This window comes from Peromyscus maniculatus, chromosome 14 (assembly GCF_049852395.1).
Source record: "Peromyscus maniculatus bairdii isolate BWxNUB_F1_BW_parent chromosome 14, HU_Pman_BW_mat_3.1, whole genome shotgun sequence".
Taxonomy (NCBI): domain Eukaryota; kingdom Metazoa; phylum Chordata; class Mammalia; order Rodentia; family Cricetidae; genus Peromyscus; species Peromyscus maniculatus.
The window spans coordinates 74528428-74545469 of record NC_134865.1 but is presented as its reverse complement, the minus strand read 5'-3'; the positions used below and the strand labels follow the sequence as shown (position 1 = coordinate 74545469).

The following is a 17042-nucleotide window of genomic DNA, read 5'->3' as shown; positions in this document are numbered from 1 at the left end:
ATCCTCAAAATGCCTGTGTCTCTTAAAAGCAAAGCTGATGGCACCCAGAGGGGTTCAGTATCCGCCAGCATCTCTAGTTCAAGTAAGATTACTAGCTTACAAAAATCACACTCGGCAGCATTATTCGCCACTGGCATTTTTCTAGGATCTGCTATATTCATAATTCACCTAACAATCCAAAGTCATAGAACGATCCTTAGTTTACCTGTCTGACCCCACACAATCTAATAAGCAAACATTGCTATCTTCCTGTGGGCATTCTTAGACAAAACACAAGAAAAGAAAGGTGAGTATGGTCCCTCACACCTTTTATCTCAGCACTCAGGAGACAAATGCAAGTAGGTCTCTGTGAGTTCAAGGCCAGCCTGATCTAATGAGTTACAGGCAAGCTCGGGATACACAGTGAGACCCTGCCTCAAAAACAAAAACAGGCTTGGCAGTTGCTGGTGCATGCCTTTAATCTCAGCACTCAGGCAGATCTCCGAGTTCGAGGCCAGCCTGGCCTACAGAGCAAATTCCAGGATAACCAGGGCTACATGGAGAAACTCTGTCTCAAACACCTCCACCCCCCACGCCTAAAAAAAAAAACTAGGAAGGAAGGAAGTTTCTTTATCAAATTACTGTTCTGGGAGAAAAAAAAATCATATGAAATAAAGTAAGTCTTGCTTTCTCTTTAATTCTTACAACTGAAGCCCAAAATGTAAACAAAAATGTGAACAGTACATACCTTGCAATCAACATGTGATCCTGAATGTAGGCTAAAAATTGAGGATGGTCTTTCCTCGCAGTGTATAAACACTCTCCGTGCAGACAGAGAATCTTTAGGCAATTGAGCATATTAAAAAGGATGTCTGGCTCTTCAAACTTAGCCATTTCCTATGCGAAGAACACACAGTTACCACCTTTTCCAAAACAACAAATAGTCCCAAAGCCAAACCAAATATTCAAATATGTCAGAAAAATCTACCTGGAAAATGGTATATATTAGTCTCAATGTCACTGGAAGCTGTTGGTAGCAAAATTTTCTCTCTGTATCGTTCTTTATTGCTATGGGAAAATAATTACACAAAGGTTAACCTCACTCCTTTCCTCCCATCAGTCTTTAGTTCATCCAAATCATGAAACCAGAGAGGGGTGAAAAGGTAGAAAACGCATTACATGTGTGTAGAAGGTTTTCATTCATATATTACCATATGCCCACTGGGCGTGGTAGCTCACGCCTTTAATCCCAGCACTTGGAGGCAGAGGCAGGTAGATCTCTGTGAGTTCAAGGCCAGCCTGGTCTGCATAGTAAGTACCAGAATGGCCAGAACTACATAGTGAAATCCTGTATAAAAAGAGAGAGAGAGAGAGAGAGAGAGAGAGAGAGAGAGAGAGAGAGAGAGAGAGAGAGAGAGAGAGAGAGAATACCCTTAGCATGTGCCCTTCTATGGGGAAATATAGGAAACTTTCTAAATCAAAGATTCTCCGCCTCCATTTCTCACTGCAGAGCCTCCACATTATCCTGGTGTCTTTGGCTGCTGAACCACCCCAGCCTCAGCCTATGCTCCTGTGGGTGAAGGAACCTGGGGCTGGCAAGGCATGCCCTCATAACTAAAAGGAGATAGGAAGATACGGAACAGAGGTACAGATTGAGTACCACCTAAGAAAAGGTTATGGTACATGCTGGCAAATGAGGCATTTTGAAACAGATGAGCATTTCCAAATGAAAACACTGCTCATGGATGTATCGTCTTGTTCTCCAAACTCTGTTCTGCCGGGCGGTGGTGGCGCATGCCTTTAATCCCAGCACTTGGGAAGCAGAAGCAGGCGGATCTCTGTGAGTTTGAGAACGTCCTGGACTACAGAGTGAGTTCCAAAGCTACACAGAGAAACCCTGTCTCAAAAACCAAAAAACAAACAAACAAACAAACAAACAAAACCCTCTGTCTCCACAGCGGGGCAACAATGCAGTGTACATCCAGGCATGCTAGAGTTACAAGTTAGCCAGATATCAAAACTAGTGAAATATTATAACATAGAGACAGGAGGGGTTCTCAAGACCCTCACCCCTAGCTGAGGAGCTTTTGACATTTGATGGCTTGGGGTTGGGGGAGAGTCAGTTTTCTGGAAGAGTGTGGCCCTTGGTAGGTCTACTCTACTCCAGCGGATGGTCTCACATGTGAATACATGCCCAGCACAAACTGGAGTCTATGGAATATTAAAAAAAAAAAAAAGTTGGAGAAACTGGGAGGTTGGGGATGGGGTTGGGAGGAGTTGGGAGGAGAGAGGATGAATATGATCAAAATACATTGTAAGGAGTTTTCAGAGTTCATAAAAATATTATATACTCTTCAAAACTACTGCAAGATGGGCAAAATAATCTAAGTTGTGGCAATTCCTGGAGTTAGAGACAATGACAGCCAAATCGTCTTGTCAGTTTCTTGATGCTGTTCTACCCAAAGGCATTTTACACCCTGCTATCGGTGGCCGACTCTATTTTGGTTAAGGTGAAAGTGTATATACAGCTTTGGTAATAGACATAGCTGGTATCTATAAGAAATACAGATCTTCCTGCAAAATGCAGAAAGAGGAAACAGGGAAAGGATGTGGAAATTACTGAGCCAGTTCATGCAGCACCCAAGTTCCCTGACTAGGAGTCAGGGACCACCACTGATGGCCACAGGGTACAAGAAGCTCCCATTTCAGAGTGGTAGAGAACATTGATCTAGGAGAATGTTACAGGAGAGGTAAGTTATTCTGGTTTTTCCATTTTGGCTTTGGAGATATATATATATATTACAATATGCTCCAGAACAGCTCATAACCTATGATTCTCCTGGCTCAGCTTCCCATGCGCAGGCATTACAGATATACTCAGGAGAGAGTTTATAACTGCATTTTACAAAGAGGCAAAAGACCAAAGGAGGAAATCAGGCTGAGGCTGTGACCGGAGCCTTGAAGTAGGACCTGGGGGAGGGGAAGGATGGGTCAAACGTTTTCAAAGGCAGAATTTATACTAGCTTCATAAGGAAGAGTACACGTGGCCTCTGTAGCCACAGCTTCTGCCTGTGCAGACTCAATGAAGCAAGGCTCACTGGAGAGCCAGGCTGCATCTGCTCTGAACACACACAGATTTGTTTTTCTTTTAGGCCATTATTCTGTAAATAATATGGGGCTTTAGAGTAACTCAATGGTAGAGCCCTTGCCTAGCATGCACAAGGCGCTAGGTTCAACTCCCAGTACTGCAAAACAAAATTAAGTACTACAAGTAATCTAAGGCTAGTTTAAAATAGATGGGAGGATATGTATAAGTTACGAACAATTACTATCCCATTTTATATCAGGGACTGGGGCACTTATAGAGAAGAAGGAGCTGTGCCCTAGAACCAATATATTAGAAGGTTGAGGCAGGAGAATTAATGCAAATTCAAGGCCAAACCTGGGGTGCATGGTGTGTTCCTGTTCTGCCTACATAGTGAGTGTCTATCTCAAAAACAACAAAAAGAAGTCATAATTACTTGAGGTGTGTGCTGTGAAATAAAACTGTTTCCACAGAAAGAGTATAAATTTTTGGATCCTGAGTAAAGCCCTTGATTCCTTTAGGTATAAAGCTCTTAATAGAAACATAACTCCAGTGTGTCAGCAGCTGCAACCATAAGGCAAGGTCATTGCTTCTAAGAAACCAGGAGGCCTGGCCTCCAGCTGCTGCCCCTACTAACTCCACAGTGTTTGATTTCCTAAGTTTCTGGGCCTGCCCACTATAGAATCAGAGGTAGAGAGAGGCTAGAGTTGTTCATTTTTTGTATACATATTGAGTATACATTATAAATGAATTACATAAGTCATTGGACCATAGGCAAGTCACTTAGCCTGTCTGGAATTTGGTTTTTCATTGTTGAAGATAGATAGGTAGGTAGATAGATAGATAGATAGATAGATAGATAGATAGATAGATAGATAGATAGATAGATAGAAATTATTTATATAGGGAAAGGCAGATCACTCTGGTGGAAGCTGAATGGGAAGCTTCTTTATTTGCCTTCCTTTTCCCACAATTTCCACCCCAATGGAGGAGGTTGCAGAGGAAATAACATGGAGCCTTTACTACTACAGAACCAGTGAAACATCACCCACCTCCTTCCAGCTCTAATTTTTCACAGAGTTAAACAGTGTGAGTCAGATAGTCAGAGTCTATTAACCATTTACAGCATCCATCCATGTAGAAGCAGTTTGGGATAGCAAGAACTTTTTAGTGACAATGTCATTATCATGAACCACAGAAAACAGTTCCCTAAGAACGTTTGCTGTTCATCAAAAGGACAAAGCCCATGCTTCCTGATTCTCGAGTGGACTTTCCAGCAGCAAGACAGTCTAAGACAGTAGGAGTAGAAATTCTTCAAGGCTGCCCAGATCTGCCCCAGGTCTTGTATAAACCCCCAGAGTATCACGGTTCAGATCTAGGAATGAGGCTTTCCCATGCATGAGGGCACATCTTATCTCTGTCTGAGTGTGAGGAGTTAGGGAATGATTCTTCAGTCTGTCTGTAATCTTGGTGTCCTCAGCTCATGCATCAATAGCCCTTAAAGAAAATATAAAGAAGCTGTCCTCCCAGCCAGAGGGGATGACCAGCCTTGGAGCACAGCTAGGCAAGGTACATCTGTCTAGGGTCTTGGCCAGTCTCCCAAGATGCAGATGCTGTGTGGACACAAGTTCTGTTGCCTCTATCCAAAAGCACTCAGCTTTGACCACATGCCCCAAGTAGCTACTGAGACTGTTAGCATCCTCACCGCAGCCATTCTCAACTACTTCCGCACAGAGCATACAATGCACTGTGTAAACTTCACATCAGCTCTCCTTATAACAGGATGAGTTTTACTAATAACAAGATCCTGGGGCCAGGAAGAGACTTGGGGACTGGCATTCCCCTGGGGCCGTAACAGAGCTGTTCGCTTCCTTATGTGGTAGGAAATGTTTCATCTGTACAGTCTACACTAAGGAAGCAGCATTGAACTTCTCCAAGTTGCTGAAGGACAAACCAGAAAGTGTATACTCTGTGCTCCGTCAGCCAAGTTCACCTACCAGCATGTTCTGAGGGCGCTGGACGGGTGCCTGGATTCTCTCCATGCTTGGATGCTGGGTTCTCCTCCTCCTCTCCCTCAGGTCCTATAATGAACTCCGGTCTGGAAGAAAGGAGGCTGTCTTCAAGGCTGTCTGTGGGCTCCTGCAATAAATACAAGCAGCTCTGTGAGGGGCCGTAAAGAACAGCTTGGTTTAAGTCAGCCAAAGTGGATCAGCCTGTTCTACCCAACTTTGTGCTAGCCAAGAGGAGAAGAGCCTGTGCCTTCTGAGATCCTACTACTGAGAGATGTGCAGCAGGGGCTGGTGAAATATTTGTTTTCATTTGAAATAGAGACAGGAAAAAAAAAACATGGAAAATATTGCCTGATCTCCTTACACAGCCCCCCTCCCCCTTCCTTCCTTTAGTCCCAGAGATCACTATTCCATTCACAACTTATTTAGGAGTCAATGTTTCCAGACATAATGCCAATTCTGGCTACCTGGATGAATCAATGTTTTAGGAGCAAGAAGTTGCTGAAATGTGTGAGTTAAAGGGAGCAAAGACGTACAACTCAAGTGTCTATCAACAGACAGATGGATCAACAAAATGTCTATCCACACAATGGCTTGTTACTCAGGTTTTACAAGGAGATACTGGTGCATGCTACGCCTTAGAGGAAGCTTGAGGGCATGATGCCAGGTGAGATAAGCCAGTCACAAGGGACAAATACTGTAGGCACTCATTTAGACATCTACAGTAAGCAAGGTAGAGGAATAAGTAAGGCATGACTATTATTTAAATATCTAATCTCTAACTATTCTATCCTTTTTCTTCCCAGTGTTATCTTTAAATATCCTCTTTGGAAACTGTCCTTCTAGCTGACACTTTAACCAACAATTGTTCTTAAGGAATTATTTGACAGTCATTTCAAAACAAATAGACAAAGATTCATTAAAGGACATCAGAAGGAAAGTCGTGCTAGGACAGTGCCTGACAGTGTGGGTAGGGATCAGACAGACCGTGGGTAGGCAGAGAGACAGAAAGAGAGGCTACAAACACATAATGAAGATGGGAAACTTCTGGCTTTTTTCTCGTACTCCGGAGACAAAGACCTAAAGGTCTGGTGGGCTTATTTGCCCACAGTAGGGTCCCCTTGCTGTGGACCAGTTGGACAAGTTCAAGGCCTGGTCAGGACATGTTTCTGCCAAAATTGCGGGCCCATCAGCTTTCCTATCTTTGCTTAAACTGACCAACCCTATATTAGAGGGGGAAGATCCCTCAAAGTCCCTTGAAGCCTCCAGCTCTCTCAAGCCCTTCTCTGCTTATCTATGTGTGCCTCGTGAATTCCTCTCTCTCTCTCTCTCTCTCTCTCTCTCTCTCTCTCTCTCTCTCTCTCTCTCTCTCTCTCCCCCCCCCCCCGCCCCTCTGTGTTTGTCTTTGTCTCTGTCTCTGTGTATGTCTGTGTGTGTGTGTGTGTGTGTGTGTGTGTGTGTGTGTGTGTGTCTGTGAAAGAGAGAGAGAGAGGGAAGGGAGGAAGGGAGGGAGTGTACATTGTGGGTTTCCTCACTCTAACAAAGCCTTCCTCTACCTGCTGGTTCTCTCTGCTGTGTCTGAGATTTCCCGGCTGTCACTTGCTGCACTGCAGAATTTTTCTGCCTTTGAATTCTTTAACTGGCAGAGAAAATGAACCCAATCAAGGTCTCTGGAAAGTACCTTTGCCAGCTTCACAGGTTTCCTGCGGCTGGCTCTGTTCCAAGGCCACCTATAAACAAGCCTGCCAGGCACTTTGTAAGCTGGGCTTCACACAGACAGTTGTCTGCTGTTTGCTGATTTATCTACAAGCCCCAGGAATCTACAGACCTGGTGTTGTGATGGGACTGGTATTACCTGCCTTGGAAACTAGCCCAAGCCTTCTGCCAGCCCGTCCTCCGTGGGTTCATCTCCCTGTGTCCTCCCCTTGACCCAGAAAGAGGAAGAGAGACCTAAGATGACCAGTCCAGGCAGTGGAGACCATGTTCCAGGACAGACATATCTCTTACTCAAGAGAGCTTCTCTTCCAGTTGAATTTCAAAGAAAAACAGAACCTTTGGCTTCATCTCCAAACTGATATTAAGGGCTCGACCTTTGTGAGAACATTAGAGACATGAAGGGTTGTCTGGGGTGGGTCAGCTTCTCTACATTTATGCTTAATTTTCCTCTTTGTCTTAGGTGACCCAAACCCATTAGGGTGAGAGCTCAGGACAACCCCATGTGGCCTCTTTCCCTTACAGTTCATCCTCCAAAGAGATGTCTAGGATTCAGATAGACATCACTCAGTTGGCTTGTTCTCAAACTGCAAACTACTGGAATCTGCCTTCACCCCCTGGCTACCACCATCTCCAAGGGCACAAAGGACCCTCCAGCTTCAGAATTCTCTGGGCACTTTGCTTTCTCCTCTCCTCGGAGTGTGAGGTTTAGTTCTCCCTCCTGTTGGGCACTGTCTCCTGCCCTGACTTCTCTGTTACCACTCCTCTCAGGTTTTTCCTCACAACTCTGGCCTCTTTTTGAGGATTTGCCTTTGGTCTTCTCTTCCTCTCTTTCCTCCTCTTAATTGTTGATTCTTCCCAGAATTAGAGTACACTACTCCAAAGCATTTCTTTCTTTCCAATCTTTCTCTTAAGAAGGAGATCCAATATTCACGATACCTGGCAGCTCTTCTTGGATGGTCAAGCTGTGTGCTGGTTTATTTAAAGCCTGTTGAGATTGTGCCCATGGTGATACTGAGGTGGGCCTTTGAAAAGGTGATTAGAGCTTCTTCACTAACAAATGAATGCCCATGAATCATCTGGGTGAAATTCTCTAAGTCTGAATTCTTTTCTGCCTCTTCATTGCCATCAGCTTTACTGTGACTTTAAACTCGGGCCTCATCTCGAGATCCTCAGATGACTCCTGGTCCCGTCACCCTGAGGCTAGTCTCAAGGTCCCTTTTCTGTCCCCACAGCTACTTTGTTCAGATCTTGATACAGTACTGTCACACTGGCTTCTGGCCTTCCATTTACTTAAGTGTGCTCCTGATAAGACTCTCGGCTTTTTGGTTGTTTTTATCAGTGCTGGAGATAGAACTCAGGGCTTTGTGCGTGCTAGGCAGACACTCTGTCACTGAGCTATACCTCCAGACAGACCCTACCTAGATTTCCTGGCTTCGATCTCTATTTCCTCGCCATCTGTTACTGTGACTGGTTTATTTTGGTTTGGTTTGGTTGCTTTTTAATTAAATTCAATTAAATTAAGTTGATGAACCTGGAAGACATTATGCTATGGTAATAAATGAGGCAGATCAAGCAAACATAACCTATTCTCACTTGCATGAAAAATCTAAAACATCTAAGCTCACAGTGGTGGATAGTAGACAGCAGTTAGAGAAAACAAGAGGGAGTGGAGAGAATGTTTTATAGTAAGTTCCCAATGGCTGTGTTAAGATATAATATTTATTAAGACAGGACTAATAAGGTCAACAGATTGCAGCTGAAGGCACGTTTTATTGCTGATATGTGATGCTTTAGAAAGTGTTAGATCTTTTTAGAGAAGTAACTGTTGACCCTAAACAATTGGTGAAGAAGCAGAAGGCGGCAGATGGTTGCTTGGACAACTCAGTTTCATCTACCTCTGATGGCCTGAGGGTATTTTGCTGTTATGTATGTCCTTTAAAATATGCTATACAGAAAACAGCTAAAGTATGGAGTCATTAAAGCGTGGCATCCATCAGTGGTCAATTCTTTATGTGATTTTTCCTGAAAGTAAAACATGAACATAACCAGAAGGGAGAATGGGTCTCCTTCATTGTTAATGAAGTTGGTGAATTACTTGGATCAGTATCCATACACAATCTACTTTATATTTAATTGTATAATGTACTATGTCCATTTTTATTCAAACTTCATAAAAGTAAATGACTGATAAAAATCCTTAGGGATACCAGCAGTGTTCTGTGTTTGGGAAAACTCTGTGAGTGGGGCTGCTACCACTCAACATTGGCCACTTACAAACATCTGTATCCTGCGTCCCACCTCCTTCCTAGATAACAGTTAAACATCCCCCATCACACCGGCTTTGCTTATCATGAGCCATCTCATTTCTTCAACTGCTTACCACCAGCCGGCTTTCATCTTTGGGTGCTAGTCTCTCTAGGAGTTCACAAGCAAGCTGGTAGCAAAGGATACTAGACTGGCATAAATTGCATTCCTTTGCCTTTTTGTCCTTCTGGCAGCTGTGGGAGCCCCCCCAGGGGGCCTGGAAGACATTGTTGATGATAGAAATAATGTCCTTTGACAAACTGTGCTCTAAACCCATCGTGATGCCATCATCTTGTAACTCCATCTGAAAGACACACAAAAGGACATGGAGAAAGAGAGGGAGGAAGGAAAAGAAGATAGTTTGGTCCTTAATCCACGATGCTATTGGCATAGTACTTGTCAAGAATTAAATTACTTTAAAACAAGATATGCTTAAATGCAACAAAGATACACTGCTTTCTAGCATCTGCCTAAAATTAGTATAAATACAAGATAAAGTATACAGATTATCCTTAAAATCATGTGTGTCGTTACAGATGGTTCTGAGTCCCCATGTGTTTGGATTCAAACCTGGGTCCTCTGAAGCACGATCTCACTATATATCCTTGTCTGGCTCAGTACTCACTACTGAGGTTGACCTTGAGTTTGCAGCAATCCTCTTGTCTCATCCTCTCAAGTGGGGGGGGGGGGTTAAAGGCGGGCGCCGTTGTGCTTGTTGAGACGGTGACCTTTCATCCCTGCGGTGCTGGCAATCGCACTTAGGGCTTCTCACACAGCTAGGCAGGCTCTGTTCCGCTGAGCTGCGGCCCCAGCCCTTCGGTCACTCTCTAGATTAGTTCCCTGCTCCTTTTTATTCCTGACCCTGATTTGTTTTGAGAATGTAGTCCCACTATTTTATAAAACGTATTTCAAATAGAGTTTGTTTTATTTTTCCATATGAACTGATTTGAGCCACACATTTGAGAGGGGCAGGAAGCTCACCCGTGTGATATTATAGCTGGTTATTATATCAAGAGGCAGGGGCTGTAGAGATGGCTCAGCACTTAAGAGCACGTGCTGCTTTTCCAGAGGACCTGAAATAAGCTCCCAGCACCCACATCAGGCTGATTACAACTGCCTGTAACTCCAACTGCAAAGGACCCAGTGCCCTCTTGTGGACTCCAGGAGCACATATACTCACACTGCCTCCCCACCCAGACACATACACACATAATTAAACACTTTTTAAAACCTTATATCAGGAAACATAGGGAAGAATTACTGATGAGCACTTGTGATCTCATCAGTCTCTCTACTGAAAAGTTATTGCAATGGTGCATTGTAACCCAGGGTGCAACATCTGCATATCCAACCACAGCCAAGGATGAAAATAGTTGGAAAAGACCATTGCATCTTTCCTGAGCATGTACAGGCTTATCTTTTTTCTTTCATAACCCATGAAATGTAACAGCTATTCATATGACACTCACATTGTATTAGGTGCTACAGATAACAAAGCATGGAATGTACATAGAGTTATATTAGTGTTGTATACAACTCCTGTGTCATTTCCTATATGAGACTTGAATATCTATGGATTATGGTGTCTGTAGATGGTTCTGGAATCTCCTGAAGATGCCAAGGGAAGGTTCCACTTTACCTTCTGTAATTTACTTAATCTATGTGATTTCTTGTTTCTTGTCAGAATCTCGGCTACTAGTTTTAACCTGGTGGATGGTTAATGCCTGAATCAATCACTATTACAATGGCTTTATAAATGATAACATTCCAAGTCCATCCTTTTTTCCTGGACTTGTTATTGTGTAGTATCCCAGTGGAGGAGCCCTTGTTCCTTCTCTACTGCTTACATGCTATTCATCTGATTATTCCTGTGCCTGTGGACTCACATAATCTGCTGCTCAAGCTACTCCATGTTTGGTTAGTGCGAACGTCTTCAAACTGGCTCTATTTCCTTTTAACACATCCACACCATTCTCTTTCTTTCTTGTTTGTGGTATCAGGACTCAAACCCAAGATCTTGCATTTGGAGGCACCCACTCTACCACTGAGCCTTCCACATTCTTTAAAATGGTTCCTTCATTTCTGTCAGTGTGAGCTATTTCCAGACTGTTCTTGTCTCAACTCTGGGACTAGTTGTTTGTCTAAGGAACCCTGGTTCCTTTCCTTGGAGAGCAGTACTTAGAAACCAAAATCTGGACAGGAGGTGAGAAATGACATTTTTCACATGTGTAAAATCACACAAAGTAATGAGTTTGAAAAGATATATATATCTTTTTAAACACTCATGCAGGTAACCCCACACAATAAATAAATAAATAAATAAATAAATAAATAAATAAATAAATAAATAAATAAATAAATAAATAGTAGATAGATAGATAGATAGATAGATAGATAGATAGATGATAGGTAGGTAGGTAGGTAGGTAGATAGATAGGTAGGTAGATAGGTAGATAGATAAAGTTTTAAATTTGGCTGAGTTTATTTTCCGTTTTGCTATAGATATGACAGTTATATTAATTCTGAATTGTAATTTTCCATAAGTTAGATAGTAATCCTTTCTGATTTTGAATACACTCTGAAGCGTGGACACAACAATTAATTAAGAAAACAGGGCCAACAACATCTGAAAAATTTGAGGGCAGGGTGTTGAGAGTTCTTTGGATTATTCTTGTAATTTTCTGCAAATCCAAAATAATTTCAGATTTTTAAATTACAAGGAAATGTCTTCCTCATCAGAGCCTTTTCAACTTTAAAATTCCCTTCAGGAATCAGTTTATAAAACATACCTAAATTATCCCCATCACTACAAAAGTCTGCCGTGCTTTTCCCAACAATAGCAGTACCCAGTTTTCTCATACAACTTATTCAACCAAAACAGTGTTTCTAAGATTCTGACCCATTTTCACATGTCAACGTCGGTGCAGATAGTCACATAAGTCGTTTTTAGACTCCTGAGGAGATTCCCACGGAGTCTGAAAACGTCTTCCTTGATGTTGCCCCGCGTCAATGAGAGCAAAGAGGCCCACCCGATAGATGGAATCACTAGGACAGGGTCCTCTTATGCCCAACCTCAAGGGATCTCATGCTCCACTACCTGCTTTAGGAGAAGATCAAACATCAGGATGAAACAATTAAGATTCATGTCATCATCTTCACAGTCAAAATCAATAGTCCTTCCTCCTGGGTGTCCAAAATTCTTGAAAGGGCTACGAAATGGACTACGCATGGGACTCCGGAATGGACTCTGGAAAGGACTATGAAACGGACTCAACATATTGTGCTGACCTCGCCGACCAGGATCAGAGGCGACACTCACCTGGAAGAAAAAACAGCAGCAAATGCAAATGACCTCAGGAGACTCCAAAGGCTCTCTGTGCTGTGTGAGGACCCTAGAGAAGGTGTCTCAGGCTCTCATAATGGCTTCCCAAAATCATGTGTACCTCCCCATAAAATGTGTAAACAAGGAAGGAAAACATCCACGTTTTCCTATTAGCTGTCTGGAAATGAACTGGAACCCTGAGGAATGACGGCGTCTGCCATCATTTTCATCCCATCAAATGCTGCCAGAATAAACTACTAAATATGGAAAACATGTTGAAAATGAGAAATTATAAAGGTAAAATAGTTAAGATAATTTTTAGAATTATAAATGTAAACTTCTAGATGAGAAAGACTTTAGAATGGCCCCCAGATTATAATGGTCAAACCCTTGAGAAGAGATACAATGGACCTGCTGCACTGGATGTTTCCCAGGTGCCCACCCAGGGCCCTGCTGAGGTCCTCACTTTTCTACTCTGCTCTCTACTGTGTCTCGTCTGGCTCCTCTGCTGCCTGGTGTCCAGGTGGGTTCAGCCAATGGCAGGCACCGGAAGAACAGGGCTGCAGAGGCAAGCGGAAGGGATATTTCTTGCCACTTCTGCTTGCTCTGTGGTGCATCTACGGTCATCATTCTGTGGTGACCTCAGTCAGTCACCTAGTGGAGTTCCAGCCCTGCAGGTAGAGCGGCTTCTGACTGAGCTAGTACTGACTGTAGGTGCTTCATCATGCTTGTTGTGCCTTTGACTGTTCTCATAACTCCACCAGCAGAACCTCCCCTTTTTACCAAGGGCGATAAATTCTGCGGTAGAGTCCTGTCCAATGTGTCATGCTCAACTCCTATTTAATCCCATAAGGACTGTTCTAGTAATCAGGAAGCACAGGAAACATTATTAAGTTCCAGGTAAAGACAATCACCCCTTATGAATCAGACGTGTTTATAGAGTCACTTCACTGGATCTAAGGTTCAGCAACTGTGAAAATGAGGATGATGGGGTCTTACAACTCCATGATGCTGTTCAGTGTTAACACTACACAGAATGAAGGGCCGGGCCACCTGAGCTTGCTCTACAACCTTTGAGTTGCCAAAGGAAGAAAACAAGGTGGGCCACCGGTTCCTACCAAACAGGTAAGCAATGATCCTTTTCAAAAAAGCACTGAGTACAACCTACGATCCCATGACCTCATTAGGTTTCTGATCCCCAGTGTCAGTGGAATGGCTTTGGGAGCATTCTGGGAAGCAGCTTGTCATGCAGAGAGTTGAGATCATTCACCTCTCAGGAACTGCTCATGGTCTGAAAACATCCCTCCACTTACAGAAACTCCTTCAGGTCCTCCATGGACATGTTATAAAGCACACTAACCATGCTTAGGCACTTTCTCACCCACAAAGATGAAATAAAAAGGCCTCAGCTGTTTTACACCACAGTATCACTTAAAGTCTCCACCAATTCACCCTGTCTTCCCCAAACACAAAACAAACCAAAAAAGTCACCCCAATTCTTTCCTCAAAGTGAAATACTGATCTACCAGTAACTAGAAAAAAAATTCTATTTACCAGGAAAATGCCCTATCCCCAGAGGAAGAATATAAGTAGAAAAAAAATTACTCTCTGATCTTTCAATGGTAAGAGAAGGCAAAATTAAATTAAAAAGAAATGAAAACAGTAACTTACTGATTAAAGGCTCTATCAAGTCTGTCTTTAACAAATGTTTTCTTATTTAATGTAATTAAAAGATTAATGGAATGGAACATGATACAGTCTTCCCAAAGAGATTTCTAGTGATGCTACTTTGGAGGCCAGAGCAGCTGGCAAGGGTTCCCCAAGCCTTAACAAGTAGGACAAGAACAGTCATGGCAATAATTACCCTTCGTGCTGCGGCGTTCCCTGACAGGTCATTGGTTCTTGATTTTCTTTGATTTGCCAATTCTTTGACAGAATTAACACCATCAGAAAACATACTTATCAAGAGTTGAAGTGGAACTGTGATATCTAACTCCGATAACACCTGAGGGAAAAATCACACACACACACACACACAAAAAAGTAAATTTTCAAACTCCGAACACTAAATTAACATTTCTCTGTATAAACTACTGAATGGAAGGACAGTCAGCACATGCATATGAGCACAGTCATTTTCACTTTTTCACACCAAGGACGTCAGTCATCTTTGGAATTTCCATTTTCCCCTCCCACTGTCCAGTGAGCTGTTGTGTTCTTTCCACTGTATCCCTGGATGCTGTGTCCTCTCTAGCACGCTCTGTGGAACCTTTTCCCTTGACTAGCATCATTGCAGCCCTCGCCCTGGCCCACTCCCACTCCGACTCAACACTGCATGCTGTCTTGCTTTCTGGTGCAAGCTCGCATCCTTTTGGGGCTATATGCCCTTCATCTACACCTCAACTACACCTCATTCCGCAGTGAACTTTCTGGAGGTTCATGTTCCCTTTCTTCATACAGAAAAAAACCCATCCTCTTCTCCTCTTAGACCTCCCCTCATGGTTTTCTGAGAACAATCACCACTTCCACTGAATTTAATAACGGGTACCATTCTACCCACTGTCAGCCTGAAGGAAAAAAGGATGAGAAAAAGTCTATTTCTAACCCAGTCTTTATCTGACTGTATACTACAAGGGATCAGCAAGTGTTCCCACAGCTAATTGTCGTGAGTCAGTTTTGAGCCTCATCTTATCCCATTCTCTTCAATTGCAGCATATGCCTTCAGAGCAATACAGAAGGCCCTGAGTTCGATCCCCAGCACCACAAAAGCAAACTTAAAAAAAAAAGTATCTGTAATTATAGTTAAACTATGGATCTGCCCTCATTTTGTGAAACTGCTTAAACTTCATAGGGCAGTATTCAATTTCACAATTTTTATTTATTTTTTTAAACTGAGTGTTCATTAAATAAAATACATATCCAAATACTAGGAGGAAAGGCTTGACTAGGCCATAAAATTAAAACTAAGCTGTGGTCCCTGAACTTGAGGGATTTGTAAGTAGAAGGAAAACCAAACCAAACCAAAAAAGAAAAAAAAGAAAAAACCCTATTAGAGAATCCACAAAGAGAGCCTGTCAGATGCTATAGGAAGGAATAAGGATCTGGGCAGACTGAGAGCTACAGAAAACTTGAGAGGAGGTAATTTGTGAGGCAGGCTTTTAAAAGATTAAGTTTGTGCTCTTTGATGGAGACAGGAGAGGAAATCATCCCAGGCTGATGGGACAGCACAAACCATTCTCTCCGTGAGTACTTCTCAACCCTTCCAGGAAAAGGCAATTTCTCTGTATCCCGGACACATAGCCAAACACAAGGCCTAAAAGGCCCTACGGGTTTGGTAATATTACCGAGCACATTTATTCACTACAGCTACAGCTACATGTGTCTGAAATTCAGCCACTTATCTCCACACACATGACACCAGCCCGCAGCACACTTACATAAACACAAAGATTTGGAGTCTCTGCAAAAGCTCTTCCCCCTTCCCCTAGGCATCTAAAGCTCGGTGGCCAGAAGACCACTCCAAATGGTGGCACGGCTCACTTACATGAAGCCAGAGGAGTGCTTGTTCCTGCACGGTGGAAGGGTATCCTGTAAACCGGCAGCTAATAAAGCCAAACATCTCTTCCATTGAAAACGGCAGAGGACACAGCTCGATGTCAAACATTTTGCTGGAAAGCAGAGCAACAGAGAGGTAAGTGACCGATGGGCACACACCAAAGACCACTGGTGCCACGGAAGTATTCCTAACTATAACCTCGGAGAGCTAAGGCCTTTAGACTAATTACCTTGTGTTCTCATCGGGCATTCACATGTTTCACTACTTTAAGAAGCAAGTTTCCATCACTAAATAGAAACGATCGTATGGCTGTGACAACATTACATTAGTGTTCATCCCCATGTGGGGCTTAGTAGAAGAAACTGCCCCAGCATCTAAAGACATTCCCTTTATACTTTCCCAACATATCCCAGCAACTGTATCTGGAAATAAACAAAGGGAATGATAGACGTTTACTGCTCCATGAGAACAAGCCCATCTTAGCTCAATTTCTGGCAGCATTTTATCCGAGCACTTCACATCACTCCACAGGATGGTTAGTTATAAAGATTACATAAGACAGTCAGCAGAGTGCCCAGTATTCAGTACATGCTCTGTGAGTGTTAGATATCGCTACAATTAGTGACTTCATTAAACTACTTACCCACCTTAATACTTCCCTGAATTCCTTTAACTGGTTATCAGGGACCTCTGTTCGGATGGCTTCCAGCCATTCTGGCATAATGCACTCCCACACAGACTGGCTGATCACATTGTAAGGGATCAGGCAGAGAATCCTGTTGAGACCTTCCTTTAACTGAGTCACTGTGCTACAGGACTTATCCCAGTATCCGCCAACCTACAAAGGCAAAAGAACAAAACATACTCCTTACAGTTATATTCAAGGACTTCTTAGAGGGGAATAGGCCTATTACGAGTCACAGGCCAAGGGTCTTCAGGGTGAGATCTGTAGGAATCTTCAAGCCATCATTAAGATCCATCAGTGAGCCCGGGCGGTGGTGGCCCACGCCTTTAATCCCAGCATTCAGGAGGCAGAGCCAGGCAGATCTCTCTGTGAGTTCGATGCCAGCC

At 43.1% G+C, this 17042-nt stretch overlaps 1 protein-coding gene across 4 annotated transcripts in view; it reads right to left on the bottom strand.

Annotated features, from left to right (window-relative positions):
- Positions 1 to 17042, bottom strand: part of Unc79 (unc-79 subunit of NALCN channel complex) — a 243576-nt gene that overhangs the window by 109293 nt on the left and 117241 nt on the right. For 3 of the 4 annotated variants that reach the window (XM_076551291.1, XM_016009187.3, XM_076551292.1), the window contains exons 15-22: positions 16619 to 16809; positions 15960 to 16083; positions 14280 to 14420; positions 12191 to 12412; positions 9170 to 9397; positions 5062 to 5203; positions 968 to 1047; positions 728 to 876 (exon numbers count right to left, since the gene is read on the bottom strand). In XM_076551291.1, coding sequence (XP_076407406.1) covers positions 728 to 876; positions 968 to 1047; positions 5062 to 5203; positions 9170 to 9397; positions 12191 to 12412; positions 14280 to 14420; positions 15960 to 16083; positions 16619 to 16809 — 1277 coding nt within the window. The remainder of the gene's footprint in view (positions 1 to 727; positions 877 to 967; positions 1048 to 5061; positions 5204 to 9169; positions 9398 to 12190; positions 12413 to 14279; positions 14421 to 15959; positions 16084 to 16618; positions 16810 to 17042) is intronic. The other variant, XM_076551293.1, reaches the window with a different exon arrangement.